This window comes from Megachile rotundata, chromosome 6 (genome assembly GCF_050947335.1).
Source record: "Megachile rotundata isolate GNS110a chromosome 6, iyMegRotu1, whole genome shotgun sequence".
Lineage (NCBI taxonomy): Eukaryota > Metazoa > Arthropoda > Insecta > Hymenoptera > Megachilidae > Megachile > Megachile rotundata.
Window position 1 is genome coordinate 10,065,192 of NC_134988.1, and position 13,932 is coordinate 10,079,123.

The 13,932-nt window shown below is 33.0% G+C and overlaps 1 protein-coding gene and 1 long non-coding RNA gene across 4 annotated transcripts in view; one reads left to right on the forward strand and one right to left on the reverse strand.

Annotated features, from left to right (window-relative positions):
- The window catches only part of LOC100880490 (uncharacterized), a 119,643-nt gene that overhangs the window by 69,262 nt on the left and 36,449 nt on the right, over positions 1-13,932 (forward strand). For all 3 annotated transcript variants that reach the window (XM_076532987.1, XM_012284983.2, XM_076532988.1), the window contains exons 12-13: positions 816-1,116; positions 5,214-5,486. In XM_076532987.1, the coding sequence (XP_076389102.1) occupies positions 816-1,116; positions 5,214-5,486 (574 nt within the window). The remainder of the gene's footprint in view (positions 1-815; positions 1,117-5,213; positions 5,487-13,932) is intronic.
- Positions 228-12,533, reverse strand: LOC105662458 (uncharacterized). The gene is made up of 4 exons (XR_001095985.2): positions 12,206-12,533; positions 772-905; positions 394-594; positions 228-295 (listed from the first exon to the last, which is right to left on the reverse strand). It is a non-coding gene; the product is annotated as an uncharacterized LOC105662458 (long non-coding RNA).

The following is a 13,932-nucleotide window of genomic DNA, read 5'->3' on the forward strand; positions in this document are numbered from 1 at the left end:
TTGTTTATGGAATTATGGAATTGTGGATGGTTAAATTATTTTATTGGTAAAAACTATGCTTGTGGGATGAGTTCTTGAAATTTAGAGACAAGGAGGGGACTTTGGGAAATTTATTTTTATATATTCTTAAAATAATTGGAAGAAATTATTGGAATTAGTTTTTTAGTTATACAAGTACATTTCACTGGAGAATAAAATTAGAGACATAGGAGAATAGGTCTTGTAATATTTATTTCGAAATAAATTACAAGACGTAGATGTCGCTGAAGTCGTTTCAAGTACTACATCAGAAGAGCTACAAAATTTAAATAAAATTTAGAATATTAATAATACAATTTTCTGTGATTTCTAAATTCTATTCATTTTTCTATAATTTTCTAAGAAACATGGTACCTGTAGAAGATTGATTATTATTAATATTCATGAATATAAAATATAGAGATGTGGAGATAATTTAAATATCGCGCCATCTGTGTTTGCTTCAGGCAATATCTCTCATTGCTTCTAACGGTTGTCCTGGTGACTGTCATTACTGTAGTGCATAGTGTAGTTAGTTGCTTGAATCTTGAATTTCTTCCTTTCTTCTTATTATTTCTATAATCATATCGTACAAAGACTACATACTTACAAAATCTCCGAGACTGATTTATAACAACATTTTTAAATAAAAATTCTTAAGAGTTTAACATCAGTCTCACAAACGTGATAGTATACGAAACAAAACTCTCGAAGTTGAGATCGATCTATCTCTCTATCTATCGGTCTATCTACCTCTTTTCTCTATCGTGCGTGCCATCGTATTGCTCCACCTCGAGGTCTCGGAAGAGATCGTTCGACCGCCAGCAGGTTTCGCGGACTCCCCTGAAGGACATCGATCCTCTTCGAAGCACGTGTCGGGTCATAGGCTGTACAAGAAGTTCGACAAGAGGTACCGATCCGAGGATCGTGGCGACAGAAGACATCGGCGAAGTAGCGCAGGGAGGTCGGACGTTAGGGCGAAATCGGAAGAGAGGATCGCTTCTAGAAGAGGAAGCAGGGGATCCATCGATGACACTGCTGCGGGGAGAAAGAGACTTCATGCGAGAAGCACGGATGTCAGTTTGGAAATTCTCACGGGTTAGTATAATTTTTTCTTAGCTGTTTTATTTTTTTTCTTGTCTTTCTTCTCGTCAGTACATCAGGACCGTTTATAGAACTTCTCTGGTTCTTTTAAATAAGTACAAATTAAAATTCTTTTTGCACAAATAAGAGTTTAAAAGAACTTGTGTTTTCATTTTTATGAAGCTTTTCATATTATCATGGCAATAGTTATTTCTATTATAAGCAAGTAATTTTTAGTTACAACAAATACGAAATGAAAATAGAAAATTATTATACTGTTAGTACATTAAGGCCATATGTAGAACTTCTCAGGTTCTTTTAAATAAATACAAATTAAAATTCTTTTTGGACAAACAAAAATTTAAAACAACACCTGTTTTCATTTTTGTGAAGTTATTCATATTATTACAATAATATTATTATAACGATAGTAATTTATATCATAAGCAAGTAATTTGTAGTGTTATAGTGGAAGGTTATAACAAAATTTATAAAATAAATGAAAATGGAAAATTAAAAATTAAAATTAAAAGTGGAATTATTTTAAGAGGTGAACAATTTTTGCTGTACAATTTTGAGGTCTCTAAAACTCAATGTTTGGAAGGAGGAATTTTAGAATTAAACACACATGACTATTAAGTAAAATATGCCACTACGTGTGAAATATATGTACAGGGTGATTCATGTGACAGGGACATTTTCCTGAAGGCAGAAAAAGTTGAACGAAAAAGATGAATAGCTCAAAGTCAACTATGCGTCCACATTTTTTTTCCAGAGACGTAATGCATTTTTCGTGTACACTGCCTTGTGCATATTTTATTGACAAGTTAATTAATGAAAATTGAAAATATATAAATAAAAAATATCATAGTGATACAATAAAGTAAATCACCTAAATAAAGTAAGTCAAATCACATACGGATATAAAATATTTAAATAAAGAACGTTTAATTGAAACGTGAATATTCGTAAAATGATTTCTTTTGTCTCGTTCATATGGGAAACACGATATCATAAAGTTTTATTCGGTACACCGTAGAGAGCTTATTCGAAAAATTTTTCTGTATAAACCGTGTTTGTGCCTGACACAAAAATCCATTATATGCAAAAATGTGTACGAAGCATCGTAGAACCGTTATAATAAAAGTAAGCAAATATCGCAGCGTTGTAAAAAGTTACGTAATGAAACAGGATTTAAAAAAATTGAGTGGATCCAGTAACGTTCATTAAAAAAGTTTTCCACTTCTCACTGGATCCATTTACTTCCCTTCAAGGTGATTAGCCGTTTCCCTGCTCGTTGAAGTCCAATGAAAATCAGTGAAAGGGATAATAAAACAAACGACGTATTTACAATTTTTATTAGACTTGTCGTTTGTTTATTTCGTTGTGCTCAATTAAAAGTTTCTTTGAGGATATTATGGAAGTATTGAATTTTAATTCTGTTGGGAATAATGGGGATTTGTGACTTTAATTGTTATTCAATTTTAGAATTATTAGATTTAGTAATTTGAAAGGTTACGATTTCGAATTTTCACGTTTGCAAATTCGGAAATTTCTTAATTTCTAAATTTCCGAATTTCCAAATTTTAAATTGTCATATGACCAAATTTTTAAGTTTCAGAATTTCTAAATTTCCAAATTCCTAAATTTCAAATTGTCATATGACCAAACTTCTAAGTTTCAGAATTTCTAAATTTCCGAATTTCCAAATTTTAAATTGTCATATGACCAAATTTTTAAGTTTCAGAATTTCTAAATTTCCAAATTCCTAAATTTCAAATTGTCATATGACCAAACTTCTAAGTTTCAGAATTTCTAAATTTCCAAATTCCTAAATTTCAAATTGTCATATGACCAAATTTCTAAGTTTTGGAATTTCTAAATTTCCGAATTCCCAAATTTTGAATTGTCATATTACCCAATTTCTAAGTTTCAGAATTTCTAAATTTCCGAATTCCTAAATATCAAATTGTCATATTACCCAATTTCTAAGTTTCAGAATTTCTAAATTTTCGAATCCCCAAATTGTAAATTCTCATATTACCAAATTTCTAAATTTTAGAATTTCTAAATTTCCGAATTCCCAAATTTCAAATTGTCATATTACCAAATTTCTAAGCTCTAAAATTCCTAAATTTCACAACTTCTAAATTTGAAAAATCCCAAATTTGATGACTTGAAAATTTTGAAATTTGCAAATATATTACCTTCATTTCATGAGTGTTCACTGTATCGAATATATTGAAAAGAATGATAGTTACTTTATCTCCCAGGTCGCCATTTTCCCCAGAATCCATCATACTAAAAATAATATACAGTACATAAAACTAGTACATTATCGTATGATTTACTATCAAATAATGGTATTAATTCAAACCTAAACTCGAAGCTTTTATAATAACTGTCTCATAACCTATAAACAGGAATACAAATGACCTCAATTTTCACTTCTCAGGAATAGAGTGTACCTTCAATATTTTCCCACGAAATTCAGCAATAACGTCTATATTACAAAAATAACATCCAGAAATACATTTTAAAATTGAAAAACGTGAAAATGGAAAGGAGTCTTGGATCAAACTTAAATTTATATGATCTCGGTATAAGAATATAAAATGAAGCTGCAGAAATCCTCGAATAACTTTGGATAAGATTTCAAAAATATTATACTTAAAAATATTGAAGTGCTTCAAAAAATTCAAGGTTTGGTTCGTTCAATTTGGTTTATAAACTCTGATCAATAAACTCATTAACCTATTTAATATGACAAACTTCAGTTCTGAAGATGAGCAAAGAAGGTCTCCTCAAATATTATTTAGTCTCTTCGAATAATCATAGCAGTTCATTTTGAGACAATATTATTTTACTGAAGATCCTTGACCCACAACTAGATTATTCACTTCATTCTGACATGGAGATGTTGTTTTAGAAAATCCGTATATCAAGTTTAAGATAATTGACCCACAATTGAGTTATCCTTGGAGCTCTTCATTTTGATGGGACAATATTACTTTAGTTAATACATATATGAAGTTTAGGGTCATTCAAGCACAACTGGATTATCCTCATAGCTCTTCATTTTGACAGAACAATACTATTTCAGTGAATGCATATATCAAGATCAAAGACTGATTCGTGATTATCTACATAGCTCTTCATCTTGGAGGAACAATATTATTTCAGTGAATGCATGTATTGACTTCAAGGTTGTTGATCCATAGTTGTCAAGATAGTTCTTCATTTTGGAAGAAGAATATTATTTCATTGAATGCATATATTAGCTTCAAGGTTATTCAACCATGATTATCAACATAGTTCTTCATTTTGGAAGAACAATTTTATTTCAGTGAATGCATATATTAGCTTCAAGATTATTGAACCATGATTATCAACATAGTTCTTCATTTTGGAAGAACAATTTTATTTCAGTGAATGTATATATTAGCTTCAAGGTTATTGAACCATGATTATCAACATAGTTCTTCATTTTGGAAGAACAATTTTATTTCAGTGAATGCATATATTAGCTTCAAGGTTATGGAACCATGATTATCAACATAGTTCTCTATTTTGGAGGAACAGTATTATTTCAGTGAATGCATATAACAAGGTCACACATATGCACATAACATATGTATAATATAATATACATATAACATATAACAAGGTTATCAACATAAAAATATTGTTGATATTTATGAACGTAACTCTTCATTTTGATTAAATGACATTATTTTAATGAATGCATATAACAAGTTCACACATATACATATAACATATGTGTAATATAATACATATACATATAACATATAACATTCTTATCAACATAAAAAGGTGATTAATGTTTATGAACGTAACTCTTCATTTTGATTAAATGACATTATTTTAATGAATGCATATAACAAGTTCACACATGTGCATATACCATACGTGTAATATTATATAATACACATATACCATATAACGAGGTCATCAACATATAAAGGTTATTGATGTTTATGAACATAACTCTTCATTTTCATTAAACAATATTATTCTACCGAATGCATATATCAACTTCAAAGTCATTGAACCTCAAAGTTACTTATCATTATTTTTTAATGCAATACCAGGTCGTGAGGACGAGGACAGTTACGTCGAACCCTACACCAGCAGCGAATGGATTTACATCGGTGACCTCGAGGAGAGCCACGTGTGGAAAAGGCCTGACAGCAGAGGTGACGACGACGAGGTTCCGGAAAGTGTCGCTAAAGAGAGGAGAAGCTCTCAGGAGTCGACAGAAAGCGAGAGAAACTTTCGGAAGAAGTATCAGGCAGCGACGCACAGGATGGTACATCGGAAAAGCAGCGGGGAAATGTATAAGAGGATACAAACGAAGAGTTTCGGTAAGTTGTCGGACTACATTATCCTATTATTGCTTCTTTCACGGTTCGTCAAACATCCCCTAGCGACGCGAAACAGCCCCTGCTGAAATAAAGCGCATCGCGCTCTTATTGGATGAATGTCCGTTTCTGTCGGTCTTGTCTGTTTTATTGTTCTTCATGCAGGTGATGTTTATAGTGCTTTTAATTAGCTTTAATTAGACGCTTTTTTACTTTCAGCGACTTTTAGTTTGAGTTAGGTACTTTTGATGTTTGGTGCGGAATTTTTGTTATGGAGACTGTTTTGGAGACAATGTATCTGTAATATATCGAGTATGGTATCGTGAATTTTGGAAATTTGTGAAATTTGGGTATTTGGAAGTTTGAGAGTTTAGAAACTTGGGTGATTGGACATTTGGGTGTTTGGATACTTGGGAAATGAAGAAACTGGGGAATTAGGAAACTAGGGAAGTAGAAAATTAGGAGACTGGGAAATTAGGAAACTGGGAAATTGGGAAATTAGGAAATCGGAAAATTGAGAAATTGGGAAATTGGGAATTTGGGAAATTGGGAATTTGGGAAATTGGGAAATTAGGAAATCGGGAAATTGGGAAATTGGGAAATTGGGAAATTGGAAAATTGGGAGATTGGGAATTTGGGAAATTGGGAATTTGGGAATTTGGGAATTTGAGAAATTGGGAAATTGGGAAATTGGGAATTTGGGAATTTGGGAATTTGGGAATTTGGGAAATTAGGAATTTAGAAATTTGGGAACTTGGGAATTTGGGAATTTGGAAATTTGGGAATTTGGGAATTTGGGAAATTGGGAAATTGGGAAATTGGGAAATTGGGAAAATGGAAAAATGGGAAATTGGGAAATTGGGAAATTAGGAAATTAGGAAATTAGGAACTAGGAAAATTGGGAAACTGGAAAATTAGAAACTAGGGAACTATGAAGTAAGAAATTCAGAACCTAGGAAACTCAAAGCTTAAGAAGTAAAAATTAAGAATTTAAAAATTCACCCCTTACCCTAAAAATACTTACCCTAAAAATATAATAATAATTTCCTCGACGCTACCACTACAATCTCAAAAAATAATGCAAATGTGAAACAACCCGTTAAATCATCATAAACAATCATTAATAGCACGCTGTTTCTTTACCAGATATTTTATTTCACCCCGAAATACAATATATGAATTTCAAATGTCGAGCAACATTCTGCATTTACAATCATTATAAAATAACCCGGCTGTTTTCTTCATATACAAATGGTAAAACACAGCATTGTAAATTATGGATAAACACAAATGTATGCATACTTTTCATTGCAGCAGAAACAACAGATATTAATTACGCGACAGAGTTCAAACAAAAATGGCCGATTATTTTGAAACACTGTAAATATTACAGCAAGTGCCACAAAGAAGTTTTAATAGCTGTCACTGCCATATATAGCTCAAAATAGCGGTGGCTCGCGTTACCTCCCTTGCTTTTTAATAGAAATATAATTCCATCAGATTACTGAGAAATCGATATCGTTTTTCTGCGTTGTTTTTGTAAAAAGAATTACGTGGTACGTAGTTAATTATTTACGACAAACAGCATATTCTGTTTTTAATATTTTCCGTGTTTTATTTATTGTATACATTCGTATGTCTTATTTCGGTTCAAATATTTAATTCAATTGAAATGAAATAAATTATTAATAGTGAGTTGAATATTAATATATTAAAATACATATGTTTAAACGAATACATATATAAATATAGACATACATTTATGAATTATTAATAATTAATTAATAGTAATAAACTTGCACAGCTAAAATTATTTACAGGTAACAATTGTTACTTTCTGTGTAAATAATAATTTAGTACATAGCTAACATTATTATCACAAAATAATTTATGATGTATTCTAATAAAATTAAGATATTTTATAAATTGTTTACTGAAAATGTGTTATTTACTACATTACGTACACTCCTTGTCATAAAACAAGATGGAGGTCTCGTTTGTTGAGTTTATTGACGTTCGACTGCTGTCCAAATATTTACATAAAATTTGCAACCTAGTATCAGTGAACCCCTCGGAATATATAATGAAGAATTTGAATAATTCTCGATATTGTTTTCGTCTCTAACATCTTAAAGCTTTCTGTGCTAAAAATTCACGATCACTTTCGTTGCTTCAATTTCACATTTCAGATTCGTTTTACGAGAAACCGTGGTCGATAAAAAGCTAAATATTAAAAGCGGAGGTAAATAAAGCGACAGTCAAAGCGATAATAAAAAAGTGAATACTTGCGTGCACCTTTATAAATCTTCGCCTATTTATACGTAAAGAATCGATCGCAAATAAAATGTTCCCTACTTCCATGAATATTTTACAGACCTTGAAAGCCATTCTTATAGCGAAGGCTATAATATCTCTAAATATACGATAAATATGCAAAATGTATCAAGGCTATAATCAACCAATTTTTATTTATATAATATCGTAGAGTTGCGATGCAAGGAACATAAGGTTGCTTTTATCGAAGATGAAAAATGCGTTCAGAAAAATTTGAATAGAAATGTGAAAATATACGTAAATTGATTTGTAATGTCTTGAGAAGGGAATAGGATTCGTGAAATGAAAGCAAAGATGTCTACCGATGGCAAGACATGAGTTGGTGCGGGAAGAGGTTAACCCAGGTGTTTAATAAGAACATATAAGGAAATCATTATACTATTACTAATTGTGAATCCATATATATTTCTGAATTCTTATATTAACAAGTTTTTGTACTTGTGAGTTAACATATCTTTAAATTTCTATAGTCTTAAATACCTGCAATATTACCGAGATCCTACGTTTCAGAATTATTACGCTTCCAAAACTCTACACTTCCGAATGCCTACATTCCCAAATTCCTACGCTCCCAAATCCCAACGTCCCCGTATTCCAACCTTGCCAAATCCCTACATCCCCGAATCCCTACCTTCCCAAATCCCCACGTCTCCAAATCCCCACGTCCCCAAATCTTCACGTCCCAAAATCCCCACGTCCCAAAATCCCCACGCCCCCAAATTCCCACGTCCCCAATTCCTCATGTCCCCAATTCCCTACGTCCCCAATTCCTCACGTCCCCAATTTCCCACGTCCCCAATTTCTCACGTCGCCAATTCCCCACGCCCCCAAATCCCCACGTCCCCAATTCCCCACGTCCCCAATTCCCCACGTCCCCAATTCCTCACGTCCCCAATTCCCCACGTCTCCAATTCCCTACGTCCCCAATTCCCCACGTCCCCAATTCCCCACGTCCCTAATTCCTCACGTCCCCAATTCCCCACGTCGCCAATTCCTCACGTCCCTAATTCCCCACGTCCCCAATTCCCCACGTCCCCAATTCCCCACGTCCCCAATTCCCCACGTTCCCAATTCCTCACGTCCCCAATTCCCCACGTCGCCAATTCCTCACGTCCCTAATTCCCCACGTCCCCAATTCCCCACGTCCCCAATTCCCCACGTCCCCAATTCCTCACGTCCCCAATTCCCCACGTCGCCAATTCCTCACGTCCCCAATTCCCCACGTCCCCAATTCCTCACGTCCCCAATTCCCCACGTCCCCAATTCCTCACGTCCCCAATTCCCCACGCCCCCAAATCCCCACGTCCCCAATTCCCCACGTCCCAAAATCCCCACGTCCCCAAATCCCAACCTTGCGAAATCCCTACATCCCCAAATCCCAACCTTGCCAAATCCATCCATCCCCAAATCCCAACCTTGCCAAATCCCAACATCCCCAAATCCCAACCTTGCCAAATCCCTCCATCCCCAAATCCCAAACTTGCCAAATCCCTACCTCCCCAAATCCCTCCATTCCCAAATTCCCATATTCCAAAATTCTCACACACCCAAATCGCTACAGCCCCCATCGCTATATTCCCAAATTCCCACATCTCCAAAGCGGTACAACCCAAGTAGCTACGGCACAATTGGTCAGAATAGAAAAATGGACGCCACTCGCACGTATTTTCGGCGGTAGATTGGTTCTCGCGGTCACGCACACCAATTAGGCGAACAACAATGACAGTCTTGAAACGTCTCTCAAGTGAGATGCTACTTGCGTTCAGCAGTTGTCATTATTATTCTTATTTGTATGTCACTGGAAATGTACAGAGCTTCTTTTACTTTGACCTCACGCGCCAACTCTGGGGTCGACATCTGTATGCATATCGGACAGCTTTGAAATAACGACGGATCGGTGGAAAAAAATGAACGATGTTCGAGTGGTTGGTTGAAATAATTTCGATGTTATTGGAGTGGTACGTCAATCAGTTTTAAACGAGGATATCACCGTTTTAAATACACTCCACTTAATGAACTATATTTAACGGTAACGTTTGTGAACGACGAGTAGTTTACATAGAATCGATTGCTCTTCGCCTTTGGTAGTAATTAAATGAACCGAAGTCCGTCTCTTTATGACAATTAAATGACAGCCATTACACTTTGGTAGAGAAATATTTGCTTTCACTTAACGGCGACGGTGTACAATGTGTGTGTCAAACAACGGGGTAACATCTGTGAAAAGGAGGAACCGCGTCTACTTGCAAGCGAGGCATTTATTTGTTTCCGATAACGTTAAGGTTCCAAAGCGTTCATTTTGCTGGGTCAACTCATTTTCTAGTCGTATTTGGAGACTTGCAAATTTTGGGGATGACTTGCACAATTTTCAAATTACGAAAGTTTGGAAATTTGGAATATTGGGAGAAAAGGAATTTGGAGTTATAGGGTTCTGGAACATTGGAGCTTTGGAAATTTTCAATTTTGGGAGTTTGCAATTTGGGATCTACGAGAGTTTGGAAATTTGGGACTTTTGGACTTTGAGAATGAATTTTAGAATTTTTAAACTTTGAGAATTTGGAAATTTTCTCTTTTGGCACTCTGCAATTTTGGAAGTATAAGAGTTTGGAATTTTGAGGTTTTAAGTCTTCGCAAATTTTGAGTTTTAGAATTTTCAAACCTTGTAGTCTTGGACATTTTATATTTTGGAACTCTGCAATTTTGAAACTATAAGAGCTTGAAAATGTGGAATTTTAAGTCTTTGCAAGTTTTGACTTTTAAAATTTTTAAACCTTGTGACTTTGGACATTTTTAATTTTGAAACCTTGCAATTTCAAAACTATAAACATTCGGAAATTTCATTATTACAGTATTGAACAATTTGAAAATAAAAAAGTCCATAAATTTCAATCTAAAAATACATTTATTAATAAGTGTAATAATTACAAATTCAGACAAGTAAGAATCATCAAAAATTCAGTAAACCATCCGAGAATCGTACTATTTTCCAAGAATCCAAGGGGTTTTTATCGTAGGATAAAATATTCTGATTTATACGAGAAATAAATCATTCTGTGACTAATCTTCGTTTTTATAACAACTATCTTGGGAAACATTCAGATGCAACCCGTAATACCTTCGTAGGATTACAAGCGCCCTTCGGAGCTTCCCGTTTGAGAGCGTAAATTTAGTAGCAGCTTCAGGGCGTTATGTATCTTCGGGCAAATTTAGCGAATATTTATGCAAACATGGAATTACAGACGCTGACAATACATCACCACTCTCGCTACAAATTTTATGCTCTCTATGAATTATGTGATCGTTGTTATATCACCGAATATGGTACTTTTAGAGCTGTTTTTTTACACTTTAACGCTTATTTCTTTTTACACAAATTGTTTATTTATGAAAGTCTTCTTGTATCATAAAATATTCATTTTGTGGTAGATTTATTGATTTATTGTTATATGAATTTTTATTTAAATTTCAGTATTGTTAAATTTTGTTGCTTTTTAGTTTATGAATTTTTAAGGTATGTTTTCAAGTTTTTCATCTTTTAATGATTTCAAGATTTGAAAGTTTGAATTTTTTGAAAATTGGAATTTTTTTAATTGAAAGGTTTGATTTAAAGATTTAAGCAGACGACGTGAATTAAAGATTTGATTTGAAGGTTTAATTAGGCGACTTGAATTAAAGATTTGATCTGAAGATTTAATTAGACGACTTGAATTAAAAATTTGATTTGAAGGTTTAATGAGACGACTTCAATTAAAGATTTTATTAAAAAATTTGATTTGTAGGTTTGCACATTTAAGAGGTCTACATTTTTAAGATTTGAATATTTAATTTGAAAATATGATTTGTTAACTTGAATCCAGAACTTGATCTGAAAAGTTGCAATAAAAATTTAATTTGAAATTTTTAATTTGAAAAATTGATTTTAAAGTTTGAATACTTGAAAGTATAAAATGGCTAAGATTTTATGACTTGATTTAGAGATATGATTTGTCGTCTTGAATGAAAAACTTGATTCGAAAAATTGTTTTGAAAATTTGGTTTGAAGATTTCATTTGAAGATTTTATTTGAAAATTTCATTTGAAGATTTTGTCTGAAAATTACATTTGAAGATTTCATTTAAAAATTTCACTTGATGATTTTGTTTGAAAATTTCATTTAAAGATTTCATTTAAAAATTTTACTTGAAGATCTCATCTGAAAATTTAATTTGAAGAATTTATTTGAAAATTTAATTTGAAGAATTCATTTGAAAATTTAATTTGAAGATTTCATTTAAAAATTTAATTTGAAGATTATGTTTGAAAATTACATTTGAAGACTTCATTTAAAAATTTCACTTAAATATTTAATTCGGAAATTCGATATAAAAATTCAAAAATATAAAACTTACAAAATGTACTCGTTTGAAAATAAAAAAAATAAATCTTAATGTATTCCATTCGCACAGAAAACGTTCGCCCATCTCGTACAGCACTAAAGCTCTCGCTATATCGCCATATTCCCAAAAGAGGTCCATCACGTTCGCCATTACACAAAGCACAGAAACGTATAAATTCCATTCCCGATTCTAAGAGGCTGTAACTAAAATTTCCTCCGCGTGGCGACACATCACCGAGGAATGTCCCGAAAGACAAAGAAATCGTTCCCGATACCGGCAGCTTGCACGACGAAAAGAGAAAGCAGAGGGAGAAACAGCGGAGGAAAAGCGTGTCGAAAGGGAAAGCGGAAGAGGGACGGGAAAAAAGAGAGGAAGAAAGAGGGAATCGTTCTTCCCGTTTCTTTAAATAAGCACCGCGTAATACTCTGGCTAAATATAATCGAAACGGCGCAGCTGAGAGAAAGAGACGCCCAGCGTCGACTGCTGCCGACGCTTCTGCGACGTCGGCGTCTACCAGATACATGTGACGAGTAGTTTACGTTGTTTGATTAGAAAAAGCGAATCTCACGTAATACAAACCTTTCGATTTCTTTGATACTCGGATACGCGGGTATATCTGGAACACTTGGTGGCTTCCTTTGGGTGTACGGAAATAGTTGTATATTTGATGGGTTTGTAGATTTTTTATTTGGGGGATTTTTAGGTTTTGGGGTTTAAGATGTTTCGGGTTGGTAAATTAATAGATTTTGTAAATTATGGAATAGGCGTATATTTGAGTTTCTGGACAGTTTCGAGATTTTTAATTTGTGGGATTTGCAAGTTTTGGGGTTCGCAATATTTCAGATTGGTAAATTGATAAATTTTGTAAATTATGGAATAGTTGTATATTTGAATTTCTAGACAGTTTCGAGATTTTTAATTTGTGGGATTTGCAAGGTTTAGGGTTTGCAATATTTCAGATTGGTAAATTAATGGATTTTGTAAATTATGGAATAGTTATATATTTAATCAGCTTCTAGATTTTTAATTTGTGGGATTTGAAGGTTTTGGGGTTTGCAAAAAAATTTCAGATTAGTAAACTGATAGATTTTGTAAATTATGGAATAGGTGTATATTTGAACAGTTTCTAGATTTTTAGTTTCTTGGATTTGCAAGTTTTAGGGTTTGTGAAAATTTAGATTGGTAAATTGATAGATTTAGTGAATTATGGAATTGTCGAATTTATGGAATTTATGAAATTTTCAATTTAATGTTAAATGTATTATTTTCTGAGTTATTAAACTTTTACTTCAGCATTTACTAAATTAATAAAATACTAGATTGTTAAGTTACTTAATTACTAAATTATTAAATTTATAGGTTTGTAAATTTGTAAATGATCAATTTGTAATTCATAGATGATCAATTCCTAGAGTACTGAACTTGCAAATGATCAATTGTGAGGTTAGAAATTTGTAAATAGCCATTTCCTAAATTACTAAATTTGCAAACTACCAATTCTAATTTTCCTAAATTTGCTAATGGTCAGTTTATATGTTATTCAATTTGTAAATGAACAGTTTGCAGATTGCTATATTTGCACATGACCAAATCCTAAGTCACTAAATTTGCAAGTGACCAATTCCCAAGTTACTAAATTTGCAAATGATCAATTTCCATGCTACTAAATTTGCAAGTGATCAATTCCCATGTTACTAAATTTGCAAATGACCAAATACCAAGTCCCTAAATTTGCAAGT